Genomic DNA, 12,600 nt, shown 5'->3' on the forward strand with positions numbered 1-12,600 from the left:
CTGATCTCAGGAAACTGAGCTTAATCCCAGTTGGGAAACAGATTGAAAGGCACAGAGCTGGAAATACTATGGAGGAATATTTGTATATATTTCATAATCTATAATAGGAAAGGGGAAAAGGGCATTCAAGAAAATTCTAGGCTTATTAGCCTGTGATACTAAGAGTCTCAAATGGTGGAGGGGAAGTTCTTTTCATTGGAAATACGAGGTTTTTGGCAAGTATTCAAAATTACCTAATGGAAGTAATTTAGCAGAGTAGATTTTAGATGCTTTTGAGAAATATTCAACTCATTGTATTACATGTTTTGGTTTAGGGTATAGAAAAAAGTTTTATGGGATAATATGTCACTAAAAGAAATCATGTCCAACTTGGGGAAAGGTTGTGTTGATTTATTTGGACCTTAGTGATTTTCCCCTTAAAACCAACAATATGAATGATGATTAAGTACTAGGCTCCTCCCCCAAAGCCACTGGCTCTTAATATAGTTAAATTATGTGACTCGTGTTAGTATTATCACTATAGTACGTGATGTGTGATGTGGTTACTAAAATTTGCTTGTCATAGGGCTTTTAAGACTTTTATGGGCTAACGATAGTAAGAGGGCTAAGTTTAAAATATTTTTAATAAGTTTTAATTTAAATTCCAGTTAGTTAACATAGAGTATAATGTTAGTTTCAGAGGTACAGTGCAGTGATTCAGCACTTCCATATATCACCCCGTGCTCCTCACAAGTGCATGCCCTAATCCCCACCACACATTTCACCCATCCCCTACTCCCCTCCCCTCTGGTAGCCATTAGTTTGTTCTCTATAGTTAAGGGTCTCTTTCTTGGTTTGTCTCTCTCTTTTTTTCCTGTGCTTATATGTTTCTTAAATTTTACATATATGTAAAATCATATGGTATTTGTCTTTCTCTGACTGACTTATTTTGCTTAACATAACACTCTCTAGCTCCATCCATGTCATTGTAAATGGCAATATTCCCTTCTTTTTTATGGCTGCTGTTCCATTACACACACATGCACACACACACACCCATCTTTTTCTTTTTTTTTTTTTAAGATTTTATTTATTAATTTGACAGAGAGAAATCACAAGTAGACGGAGAGGCAGCCAGAGAGAGAGAGAGGGAAGCAGGCTCTCTGCTGAGCAGAGAGCCCGATGCGGGACTCGATCCCAGGACTCTGAGATCATGACCTGAGCCGAAGGCAGTGGCTTAACCCACTGAGCCACCCAGGCGCCCCCCATCTTTTTTATCCATTCATCAGTCGATCGACTTGGGCTGTTTCCATAATTTGGCCATTGTTGATAATGCTGCTGTAAATATTGGGATGCATGTTTCCCTTTGAATCAGTATTTTTTTATTTTTTATTTTTTTCAGTATTTTTTTATTCTTTGGGTAAATACCTAGAAGTGCAATTGCTGGATCATGAGGTAGTTCTATTTTTAACTTTCTGAGGACCCTCCATAAGAGTGCTAATTTTTTTTTAAAAAAGATTTTGCAAGCTAGAGAGTGCGTGTGTGCATGCGCGAGCACGAGCGGGGCCAGGGGTGGGAGGAGAGGGAGAAGCAGACTCCTTGCTGAGCAGGGACACCTATGTGGGACTGGATCCCAGGACCCTAAGATCATGACCTGAACCAAAGTCAGACTTGTCTAACTAAGCCACCCAGGTGCCCCAAGAGTGCTAATTGTTTAAGCACGTGCTATGTGCTTATAAATTATCTAACACTGTGTTATCTAACACAATAAGTGTTATCCCTATACAGGGATATAATTATCTATAATTTATCTAACACTGTGTTAGGTAATTTATAGAACTGTACAGGGATAACACTTCTTGAGTATTTCCTTGTACCAGACAGACTGACTTGTGTTAACTCATTTAACTCCTGTGCATATATTATCTCATGTAAACTTCACAAAAATCAAGTGAGATAGGGACTAATCATCCTCGTTTGACAGATAAGAAAACTGTAGCTCAAGAGGGTTAGAAAATGTGTCCTGGGTGACACAAATAGTTAGTGTGTGACCCTAGTGTGTCACACTTCAGCTGTCTGACTTCAAAGCCTGTGTACATATCCACTTCACAATATCCCTGTGTTGTAAGATGAAGAATAGATGTTTTTTTTAGCACAGGATTACGTTCTGGGTATAAGTTTGCTAGATTTAGCTAATAAAAATAAAAGACACCAGTTGAATATTGTGCGGTCCATATCTATGCCAAGAAAATGTCATTGATCTGGCATTTGCCTTGAACCGGGCATCCTGTATTTCATCTGGCAGCTGTACCTGGGCGGCCTATTGTGAGAATGTGTCTTATCCTCCCTGGTTTTCCTGTGCCACCACCAAAGTCATGAAGCACTTGGCTCAATGTGCACCCTAGAGCCGCAGCTCAGGGCCAGAGAGCAAGAGAGCCACTCGGGAAGCTTCTGATGCCTTCTGTGGCCTCCTTTGATGTTTGTAAATTCAGGGCTCTGGGAGATGTCGCCCTGTAAATCGTATCCTACTGGAAGTGGTAGGTTGGTAAATGTGGGATAGCTGGGTGCACAGGGGGCAAAAAACCCCATTGGTGGTATTTGTCCATTTCCATGGTGTGACTGTTCCAACCGTGGCTGATTTATGCCAACATCATGTCATTGGAGTTGGGAAGAAATGCACACAGCTGGTTCTGGGGAGCTCAGGCAAGCCAGTCACCCACCCCTGTTCTGGGCATTTCTTCTTTTCACATATACGCAGAGCCTCCATCGTCATGAAATGTTTAAGAGTAAATCTCTACCACTGTGGTATTCTCTAAGTTATAACAATTAAAATTTAAAGGAGGCAGTTTCTGACCTGGGCCAGTACCACTGATCAAACTTCTCCTACCTCCAGTTCACACTGGTTTAGAGTTCGGCTTTCATCCTGCGTTTAAAGGCTACAAGAGTTCATCTGTCATAATGAATTTCCTGTAGTCTCAGGGGCTATTCTGAAGAAAGGCTGTATTTCCAGACCAATATGTCTACTGCACTTTTGATGCCAAGCCTCTGTGCAGTATGTGGTGGGAGTGATTTTTTTCCCCAAATGTTCACTATGTCACATATTTCTGAGCTAGCATATTGAACAGATGTATCTGTGGGTAGGCAAAAGGCTGTGGCAGAATAATTTTACATTCCTCTGTTTGATTGAGGAGTCAAGAAAGACCTATCCCCATACAGCCGTTTGACCCTCTGAATTCAGATCCTGCCTTTTGTGGCCTCCTCATGCATGAAGCCCCAGGGGTGGTTAAGTGGACTTTGGAGTGAGGCAGTCTGGGGTGACTCCTTTATAACTGCATGATCTTGGGGAGGAACTTAGTTTATTCCATCTGTGAAACAGAGCTAATAATATTACCTACCTTAAAGATACCTGACATAAGATAAGCACAAAATATCTATCAACTCTCCATAGTATTAATGTTAAACTGCTGTCCTTGTAATTAATCTTATTGGTCATTAGTAAACAGCCTTATAGTAGGTGTTGGCTTTGGTCCAGCAGATGCTTACTATTCTACAGAAAATGCTGCAGGTTTTCTTTTTTCCAACCAAATCATATAAAAATTCAACATTATAAAAATTCTAGTTTGACATTAAATTTTTGAACAAATGTCAGAAATAAAAATGGTCTTCCTATGTTGTGAGAATGTCTGTGAATCTTTATAATTTCATGAGGGAAAACACATTCGTTGTTAGGATTCTTGGACTCAAGAACAAGCCTAGGTGGCTCAGTTGGTTAAGCAGCTACCTTCGGCTCAGGTCATGATCCCAGCATCCTGGGATCGAGTCCCGCATCGGGCTCCTTGCTCCGCAGGGAGCCTGCTTCTCTCTCTATCACTCTGCCTGCCTGTGCTCACTCTCTCTCTCTGACAAATAAATAAATAAAATTTAAAAAAAAAAAGAATAAGCCTAAATACCAGTTGATATGCTTTGCCAAGAATCACCTCAGGCAGAACTGTGATGTACACGGAGTCTGTCAGCCGAGCCCCTCTGTACCTCCTTGTGGTCCTTTCATGTGTGTCTCATCATTCATACATTCATCCACCTCTCAGGGTGATTTTCCGAAAGCTAGGGTCATACTGCTGGGGTGCTTGCATGGCTGAGCTGATTAAGTATCTGACTCTTGATTTCAGCTCCGTTCACAATTTCAGGGTCATAGAATCAACTCTGCAGTGGGCATGGAGTCTGCTTAAGATTCACTCTCTCTCCTTCTGTCCCCCCATAAGGGAATGAGTGAATGAATGAATAAATGAATGAATGAATGAATAATAAAATAATGGGTCTTATACAAATAGAGGATGAATGCATGCCAGAGATTTGTCAACTTACTCCTGAAGGAATCGGTGACATCAATTGGCTGGTTCTGAGAGCATTCAAATAAATAGGTATTTATAGGGTTTTGTTATTGTCTTTTTTTTATTATTATTATTAAAGAAGGTGGACATAAGATTGCTAGGAAGACACAGAGCCAGTTAATGTCCTACAGAGCAATAAGTTCATAAATTTGGGGGTTATTTTTTCTGCTGGACAGAAATCTGCACGTTAACACGTACCTTCACATGTCTGGGCTCTCGTCATATAGTAAATAGCAAAGTCAAGCATGGATGCTTTCTCCCAGAGAATTAAATAATTCTTGGGGGAAGCCAATTTAACAATCTCTTAGCATGACATTAGGAAGATCTGCTATACTCTCTTTGCCTTATTTTCAAGTATTAGATACTTAAAAAAATTTTTTTTGAAAGAGAAAAAGTTGGGGAAGGGGTTGGGGGAAGGGAGAGAGAGAATCTTAGGCAGGTTCCACGCCTGTGCAGAGCCTGCTGTGGGGTTCAATCTCATGATACTAAGATCACAACCTGAGCCAAAACCAAGAGTTGGACACTTAACCAATTGAGCCACCCAGGTGCCCCTGTATAGAGATATATTTTAATAAAGGCCTTCAGTCAGTGGGGTGTGTCATGTGGCAGTCACAGAACTGGATAGGAAAACATAGGTTGAGCAGGAAACAAGTCTTTCCTGTTGCTGTTAAAATTCCTGCATATGGACGACTCAGACATAAAAATCAGTTACGCAGCCCTTGTATTTCAGAAACACTGCTCTGAAGAGGGATTTATTTCCAAGTCAATGAAGCAGGGAAACCTTTCTGAAATTTTACTTTGGGACCCTAGAACTTACTTATAATATGGCATACTGTTTTTTTCTGGAGTGGGGATTGCAGAAACCTGTCTGAGGACCCCCTCAGCTACCTTCACTCTCCTTCAATGGGAATTCTTCTGCAGGTAACAGTTGTCCAAGGGGACTTCAGTTTCGCCTGCCCTGCCCTGCTCTGCTCAGGATTCGTTTTCCCTGTCTCCATGGTCATCAGTGTTTCAGCTCCAGAAAAGACGCAGTCACTCTATCTCTGGTTTAATTCTCCTAGCAGAGCCCCGTAGAGCAGGAGTCACACATGTCATGGATTTTTTTCAGTAAATACTTAATAAAAAATTATTAATGTAAAGAAAAAGAATAACATTCTTCCTCTGGGAGCCCCCAGCTTGGTGGGGGAATGACAGAAACATGGGAATGGTTCTAAAGCAGGAATTCCTTATCTTGGCTGCACGTGACGGTCACCTGGGGAACCCTAAAATTTCTTGCTGCCCAGGCTGCTCTCTGGACCAGTTCAGTTCACTCTCTGGGGGTAGGACTAGAGCAGGGGTATTTTTTTAAAGCTCTCTCAGGGCATCTGGGTGGCTCAGTGGGTTAAGCCTCTGTCTTCATTTAGCTCAGGTCATGATCCCAGGGTCCTGGGATCGAGCCCTGCATTGGACTCTCTGCTCATCAGGGAGCCTGCTTCCCCCTCTCTCTCTCTCTGCCTGCCTCTCTGCCTACTTGTGATCTCTGTCAAATAAATAAATAAAATCTTAAAAAAAAAAGATAAAGGGTCAACTGCATTGCTGAGCTAGAGAACCATTGTTGTAAAGCAAAACACACTTGGAAAATACTGAAGTGCTGTGTGAACAAGGATACCACAACTGTTCTGGATATGTTAATATTCTCATCCACTGTCTGATCACATCGCAGCCCATGAATACAGAAAATATAACCTCTCATTGTAACCTTGGGGGAAAGTTAGGCCAGTCTGATTATCAGGCATTTAAAAACGATAAACTCTGGAAGGTATGATTGGCAGAAAAATGAGGTCTCTAAAGGGAAAAGGGCCCCAAAAAGATCAACCCAGAAAGATGACCCCCTCCAACACCCAGACCATTCCATGTTCGTTCTCTCTCCCGTGGAATGTTTTTTCATTCCCTTGTCTTCCTGAAGAAGACCTGGTCTCCTTGTCCCCAACTTGGACCTCACCTCCTTTGTGAAATCTTTCCTTCTCCTATCCCGTGCAAAATCGGGTCCTTGTTTTCCTCTGCCACTTAGCTCCTTGTCTGGTTGTGTCAGTCTTAATTATTTTAGGATGTAGTTATAATATGATCACACAGCTTGTGTATACATTTGCCTTCTTCTTGGCCTTACTTCCCTTTGTCTCCCTAGTACCTAGCATTGTGTCTTGATTTCTGGAATGAATAAACAGAGCTGCAGTGATTCTGTGTAGAGTCAGAACAGCTGTGCCATCATCAGGGGGAGACGTGGACTCAGGAGCTCCTCAAGGCTCCCTTGTCCAGTTTCTGAGGAGCGGGACCCTCTGCTCCCAGTGGTGGGGCTAGAAGAGTGGGCAGACACACTCACTGGTGACATGCAGCTGGAGGAAGTGATGGCAGATGGGAGGCCTCACGGTGCCCAAGTTGTGGTGGTAAACTGGAGTTTCATCTTCAAGGTTTTGCTATGGGAGGAAGAGAGAAACAAGTCAGTTCACAGGTTTCAAAATAATGGGTATTGAATACAGAAGAGTGCCTGTGGCACCAACTCCTGTTTTATTTAGGCCGCAGATATCCAAAATACTTACAACAGCCCTTTTTGCCTGGGAGACTTGTTTGTCTCCTTTAAACTTTAAATCTTTATTTTATTTTAAGATTTAATTTGTAAGTAATCTCTACACCCAATGTGGGGCTTGAACTCATAACCCTGAGATCAGGTTGCATCGAGCCAGCCATGTACCCCTAAATTTTAAATCTTTAAAAAAAATTGGGGGACATTTTGTAGGCTTTACACAAATGAAGGTGAAGAGATTACTTCAATTTTATAAGTACAAGGGTCATGCATTCCAGATTTTCTAGGACAGTGCTAATTTTAGATCTCATGTTCTGTGTTCAGACTGCATATCCTGATTTTTTTAATAAGGGAAGTATGGTTGCTATTCTTACAACTGACTCTCAACCAGCCAGCCATGCTTAAAGGACTTCTAATAGTCAAATGTCTAATTATCTTACATTTCTTTTGAGAAATCAAGTGGGGCTGCCTCATGGACAATACAAACAAACAAAACCCTGAAGATAATAAGGGACTGCCCTGAGCTCCAGATTTTTGTTGAATGTGGTTTCTTGGTGAGGACAGTATATATTAACACTCCTCTCCCTGCTACAAATAAGCGCAAAAGTCCTTCGAGGAAAAGCAGGCCAGTAAGAACTGTTCATTCATTAAGAACTGTCCTCAGAAGGAGGGCCATTGGCGCAATGGATAACGCGTCTGACTACGGATCCGAAGAACTGTCCTCAGGGTACCTGGCTGGTCAGTGGGTGGAGCATGCAACTCTTGATCTTGGCGTTGTGAGTTTGAGCCCCACATTGGGTGTAGAGATTACTTTAAAAAAAAAACCCAAAACGTGTGCCTTAATCCCACCTCTAAAACTTCAGAAATGTTTCTTTGTGAGGCTAGTCACGGGAACCCACTGCGGGGGACCCTGGGCCCTGATGCTGGATGCTGTCCTCTTATCTACAGCCCCCATGGAATTGCTCTGGTTATTTTGGATTTAGGGGCTGTGCTTTCTCTTTTCTGCTTAAGAGATTCAGACCACGTTAGACCTTAATAATCCAACTGTGACCCAAGTCACCCCAATTTTAACTGAAAAGCTCACAAGTATATAATCATTTTACCTATGTAAAAGGATAATTTTTTCCCTCACCAAGTAGCTCCCCCCAAAATTAAAATAAAGGCTAGGCTTTATAATATTCTTCTATATCTAAGGATCATAAGCTTTTGAAAAGCTAACGGTTAATAGTTGGTTGCTTTTAGTCATCTAGAGACCATAAGCTTCCCAGTAACCTGGTTACATTCTTTAGAGGACACCTTGTATGTTCTCCTGTCAATATGTCCTCTTATGAAACAGTAACAAGCAGACAGGCCTCAAGGTATGTCATGGATAAGTGGCAAGGCTATTAGAACATGAAGCACATCCTCTTTGGGAAAAAAGTGAGCCATTTTCAGAGGTCATTAAATTAGGCGCTATTCTGGCTCCTGTAAGGGTTACATACGGTGGCTCTGTGTACTTGCCTCGTGCTTCTGTACTAGAAGCTCTGCAGAAGGAAGAATGGGGCCCCTTCCAGGAGCCAGCCAGTCTGTATGCACAGATTGCCGGAAGCCATTTCCAGAGCTGACATCTGTGTGTTTCCATCTCCTCATGTTTTCTGCTCACAGCCACATTGCTTCAGTGTCACAACCTTTAAAAACTTCTCATCTACTGACCCCCCATTCCAGCAGCTCTTCCTTTGGGGGGTGGTGCCCTCGCCATGAGCCAGATCCAAGCACCTTCACCCTTCGTGGTCCCTGGTGAGTGAGGGCGACATGAGTATGTTCAGGGGTGGGGCTTGGCACGAGTTCTACCCCATTTGACGAAGGGTCAAAAGAGGGGGAGTCCAGAGAGAGCCTGAGCTGGGATCCGCTAAAACAGCTCCTGAAACGAAAGAGAGACGGAGCCCAAGCTGTTTCTGGATAGTAGTCCCTTTTTCCTGCCAAGGCACAAGTCCTCCTCCCTGGCGAATGACAACCCAGTGTCAGTAAGATCGGTAGGCTTGGGGGTTGCTCTGCATGACACCATTTTAACAAGAGGCCTCCTTCTTCTTTTCTTACCCAGAACTGAGAGGAAGCAAGTGAGTATGGTTTTTGCTCCCAGAATGGAGAACAACAGCAAGCCACCCTTGGTTATTCCCACACTGCTGGTGCCCCTGCAAAACCACAGCTGCACAGAGGTCGCCTCCTCCCTGCCAGGCCCTGACCTGACGGAATTCCATGAGGTGCGTGGCTGGATGAGCAACAGAACAGACGTGGAGCCGGGGCTGAAACCTGGCGAGGTGGCCACGGCCAGCATTTTCTTTGGGGCCCTGTGGTTGTTTTCTGTCTTCGGCAATTCCCTGGTTTGTCTGGTCATCCACCGGAGCAGGAGGACTCAGTCCACCACCAACTACTTTGTGGTCTCCATGGCATGCGCAGACCTCCTCGTCAGCGTGGCCAGCACGCCTTTCGTCTTGCTGCAGTTTGCCACCGGCAGGTGGACGCTCGGCAGCGTCATGTGCAAGGTCGTGCGGTATTTCCAGTACCTCACCCCGGGCGTCCAGATCTATGTTCTCCTCTCCATCTGCATAGACCGGTTCTATACCATTGTCTACCCCCTGAGCTTCAAGGTGTCCAGAGAGAAGGCCAAGAAAATGATCGTGGCCTCGTGGGTCTTCGATGCTGCCTTTGTGACCCCCGTGTTCTTTTTCTTTGGCTCGAGCTGGGACAATCACTGCAACTATTTCTTCCCTTCCTCCTGGGAAGGAACTGCCTATAGCGTCATCCATTTCTTGGTGAGCTTTGTGATCCCGTCTGTCCTCATCATCTTGTTTTACCAGAAGGTTGTGAAGTACATTTGGAGAATAGGCACTGATGGCCGAACAGTGAGGAGGACCATGAACATTGTCCCAAGGACCAAAGTGAAAACGATCAAGATGTTCCTCATTTTAAATCTGTTGTTTTTGCTCTCCTGGTTGCCTTTCCATGTGGCTCAGCTGTGGCACCCCCACGAACGAGACTTGAAGAAAAGTTCCCTTGTTTTCACAGCTATCACGTGGATATCCTTTAGTTCTTCAGCCTCTAAACCTACGCTGTATTCCATCTATAATGCCAACTTTAGGAGAGGAATGAAAGAGACTTTTTGCATGTCTTCGATGAAATGTTACCGAAGCAATGCCTATACTATCACAACCAGTTCAAGGATGGCCAAAAAAAACTACGTTGGCATTTCAGAAATTCCTCCCACGGCCAAAACTATAACCAAAGACTCGATATATGATTCATTTGACAGAGAAGCCAAGGAAAAAAAGCTCGCTTGGCCCATTAATTCAAATCCGCCAAATACTTTTGTGTAATTTCGCAGAATTCTTTCAATTATTGTTATGTGCCAGAGATTAAAAAGCTTTAACTCTAAAAACAGGAGCTTTTTATATGTTTTTTTTTTTCCCCCAATCAGCTTTCTGAGGGAAATGTTTTATTTTGTAAACTGTGGTTTTATTTTGGCTGCTTTTTGTTTTAGGGAAAGCTTTCACCTTGAGCTATGGTCAGTAGTCCCTTTACTGTATTAGTTACATTCATTAAAAAAAAAAGGTAATGCTTTCCTACTTTTTACTTACCCTTATTAGGTCCCAAAAGCATAAACCATACACACAGTCTTTGATTCATGACTCAACTTAGTTTTATTCTGTCTGCTTTTTCTCCTCCCTTCTGAAATTTTTTAACTGTGGGCTTCTGGTTCCGAATGCAATTTTCTGTGTCTCACATTTCAGAGACTTGTATTACTCTAAGTAACACTGAGGTAGTGTTAATATTGTATATGTTTTTACATTACCTTCTTCCGAGAAACCACTGTCCAGATCTCCTATAGAATGCACTCCATAGGATGAAATAGGTTGGAACTTGCTGGGAAGTTTGTGATTGAATTTCAGTCAGGATTCTTAGGGAAAGAAAATTGATAATCAAGTTGCCTAATTTCTCTCTTTCTTTCTCTCTCTCTCTTTTTTCCATTCCCCCTTAACCTAAGCAACTAATGATGCCCTGAAAATTCTGAAGTCATAATGTATTTTTCTCACATCTGTATCCCATGTAGGCTGTGTCTGGGATGTTTACTTCTCTTCTTTGAGTTAAACTCAAGCCAATGAGTAGGTGTCCTTGCTAGACAAGCCAGAAAATGCCAACAGGAGAAACAACAGGTGGTACTTCTCTGGGCTCTGCAGTTCAGGCAGAGGTCTTTGAGTGCCCAGCTCTACCCTACACTAAAGACAGCAAGAACAAGGAGCACTTTCTTCACTGTCCTAGAGACTCAGACATGAGGCCATTTCCCCAGCCATCACCTCTTTCCCCACATCTCTCTCCAGGTTACATCATCACACCCTTGCCAAGCCCAGACTTTTCTTTGCCTATGGTTATCTCGAGGTTTTCTTCTCTGCTTGTCGGGTTTTGGTTATTTCAAATGTAGGGCTAGCACATTATTAAAACGTTCTTATTTAAACAATAGGAGGCTTATAGACAAGACTCGTATGCATTTTCACATCCCAGTTAAGAGCTGCAAATAATAATTCCAGTTGTTCAATGATTTTACCAACACTATCTCATTTAATCCTCTCAGAAGAATTCTGTGACACACTTGGCATCTCTGCTTCACAGATGAGGAACCTGGGATGCCATGTTGTGTGAGTTGCCCGCATTAGAGTGTGACAGGGCTGGTTGTCACACACACTCGGGTCCTCTAACTGCCAGTATGTCACTCTTCCCATGACATTACAGAAGTCTCTCTAAGGAGCATGTGAATGACCAACCCCAGCCAGGCCTCACCAGGCCTCCTGGGTGCCACCTTGGTGGAAATCTAAAGAAGGTCTAAGAAAATCTGGCCAGTTTAAAAGGAGAGTCTAGGCAAAATTTGACAAGCTGGTCCTCACCTTTTCTTTGGCCATGGATAAGTTGATAGGTTCTTGGACTTGTGGTGTTGAGTGTCAGAGATACAATCACAGAGAAATGAGACAAGACTGGATTTGGTATTCAGGGCCAGGACCAACCTCCATGAAAGAGCTCATGTACAAAACGTCTGCAGAGCCGATGTTTTTAAGTGGAGGTGCTTCCTTCAGTCAACAGATTCAAGAGATTAAAAAGAACATCTCAAATTTTTCTTCCTTCTCTTTTTCCTCCTCATCTTCTCACTTACCACATCAGCAGATGGCACTCTAAAATGACTGAGCTAGACAGTTATTTCATTGGCTCTTGGATTCTGAGGTTCAGACCTGTTAAAAAAGAAGACCCTTGTATTTTTGTCCATTTGGGGGTGCATACTTTTATTTTGGTCCCTTTAGATGGCATATTTTTTGAAGTTAGATTGTAAAAAGTTAAATATAATTCATCTCAATTTTATTTTGATATATATTTTTAGGTCTCAAGTTAAACTAAAAGATGAGTACTATGGTCCATTCTGTCTTGAATGTTCTGTGAGTTTACCCCAGTAGGTGGAAATTCAGTGACACAGTCTCATAAGACCTCTTATTATAGAAAGTAGGGTTTTTTTTAATAGAATCCCCCAAATAATGACAAAAGTGTCAACCAAATCATATTCAGCTGTACTCTTTTAGCATGTTGGTAATTCGCTGTATTTTGGTTCAGGCTGGCTTAATATTCAGGATTCCTGTTGTCTCACTTGATTCTGAA

General features: G+C 42.6%; 1 protein-coding gene across 5 annotated transcripts in view; it reads left to right on the forward strand.

Annotated features, from left to right (window-relative positions):
• The window catches only part of GPR19 (G protein-coupled receptor 19), a 36,130-nt gene extending 25,788 nt beyond the window's left edge, over positions 1-10,342 (forward strand). For 4 of the 5 annotated variants that reach the window (XM_045073160.1, XM_013057905.2, XM_013057903.2 and 1 more), the window contains one exon: positions 9,008-10,342. In XM_045073160.1, the coding sequence (XP_044929095.1) occupies positions 9,030-10,280 (1,251 nt within the window). In that variant the 5' untranslated portion in view covers positions 9,008-9,029 and the 3' untranslated portion in view covers positions 10,281-10,342. Of the gene's footprint in view, positions 1-8,571; positions 8,704-9,007 lie in introns of all 5 variants that reach the window. The other variant, XM_045073159.1, reaches the window with a different exon arrangement.
• Positions 10,343-12,600: the final 2,258 nt, after the last annotated feature.

Source organism: Mustela putorius, unplaced genomic scaffold, assembly GCF_011764305.1.
Source record: "Mustela putorius furo isolate JIRA1106 unplaced genomic scaffold, ASM1176430v1.1 tig00537227_pilon_pilon_pilon, whole genome shotgun sequence".
Taxonomy (NCBI): domain Eukaryota; kingdom Metazoa; phylum Chordata; class Mammalia; order Carnivora; family Mustelidae; genus Mustela; species Mustela putorius.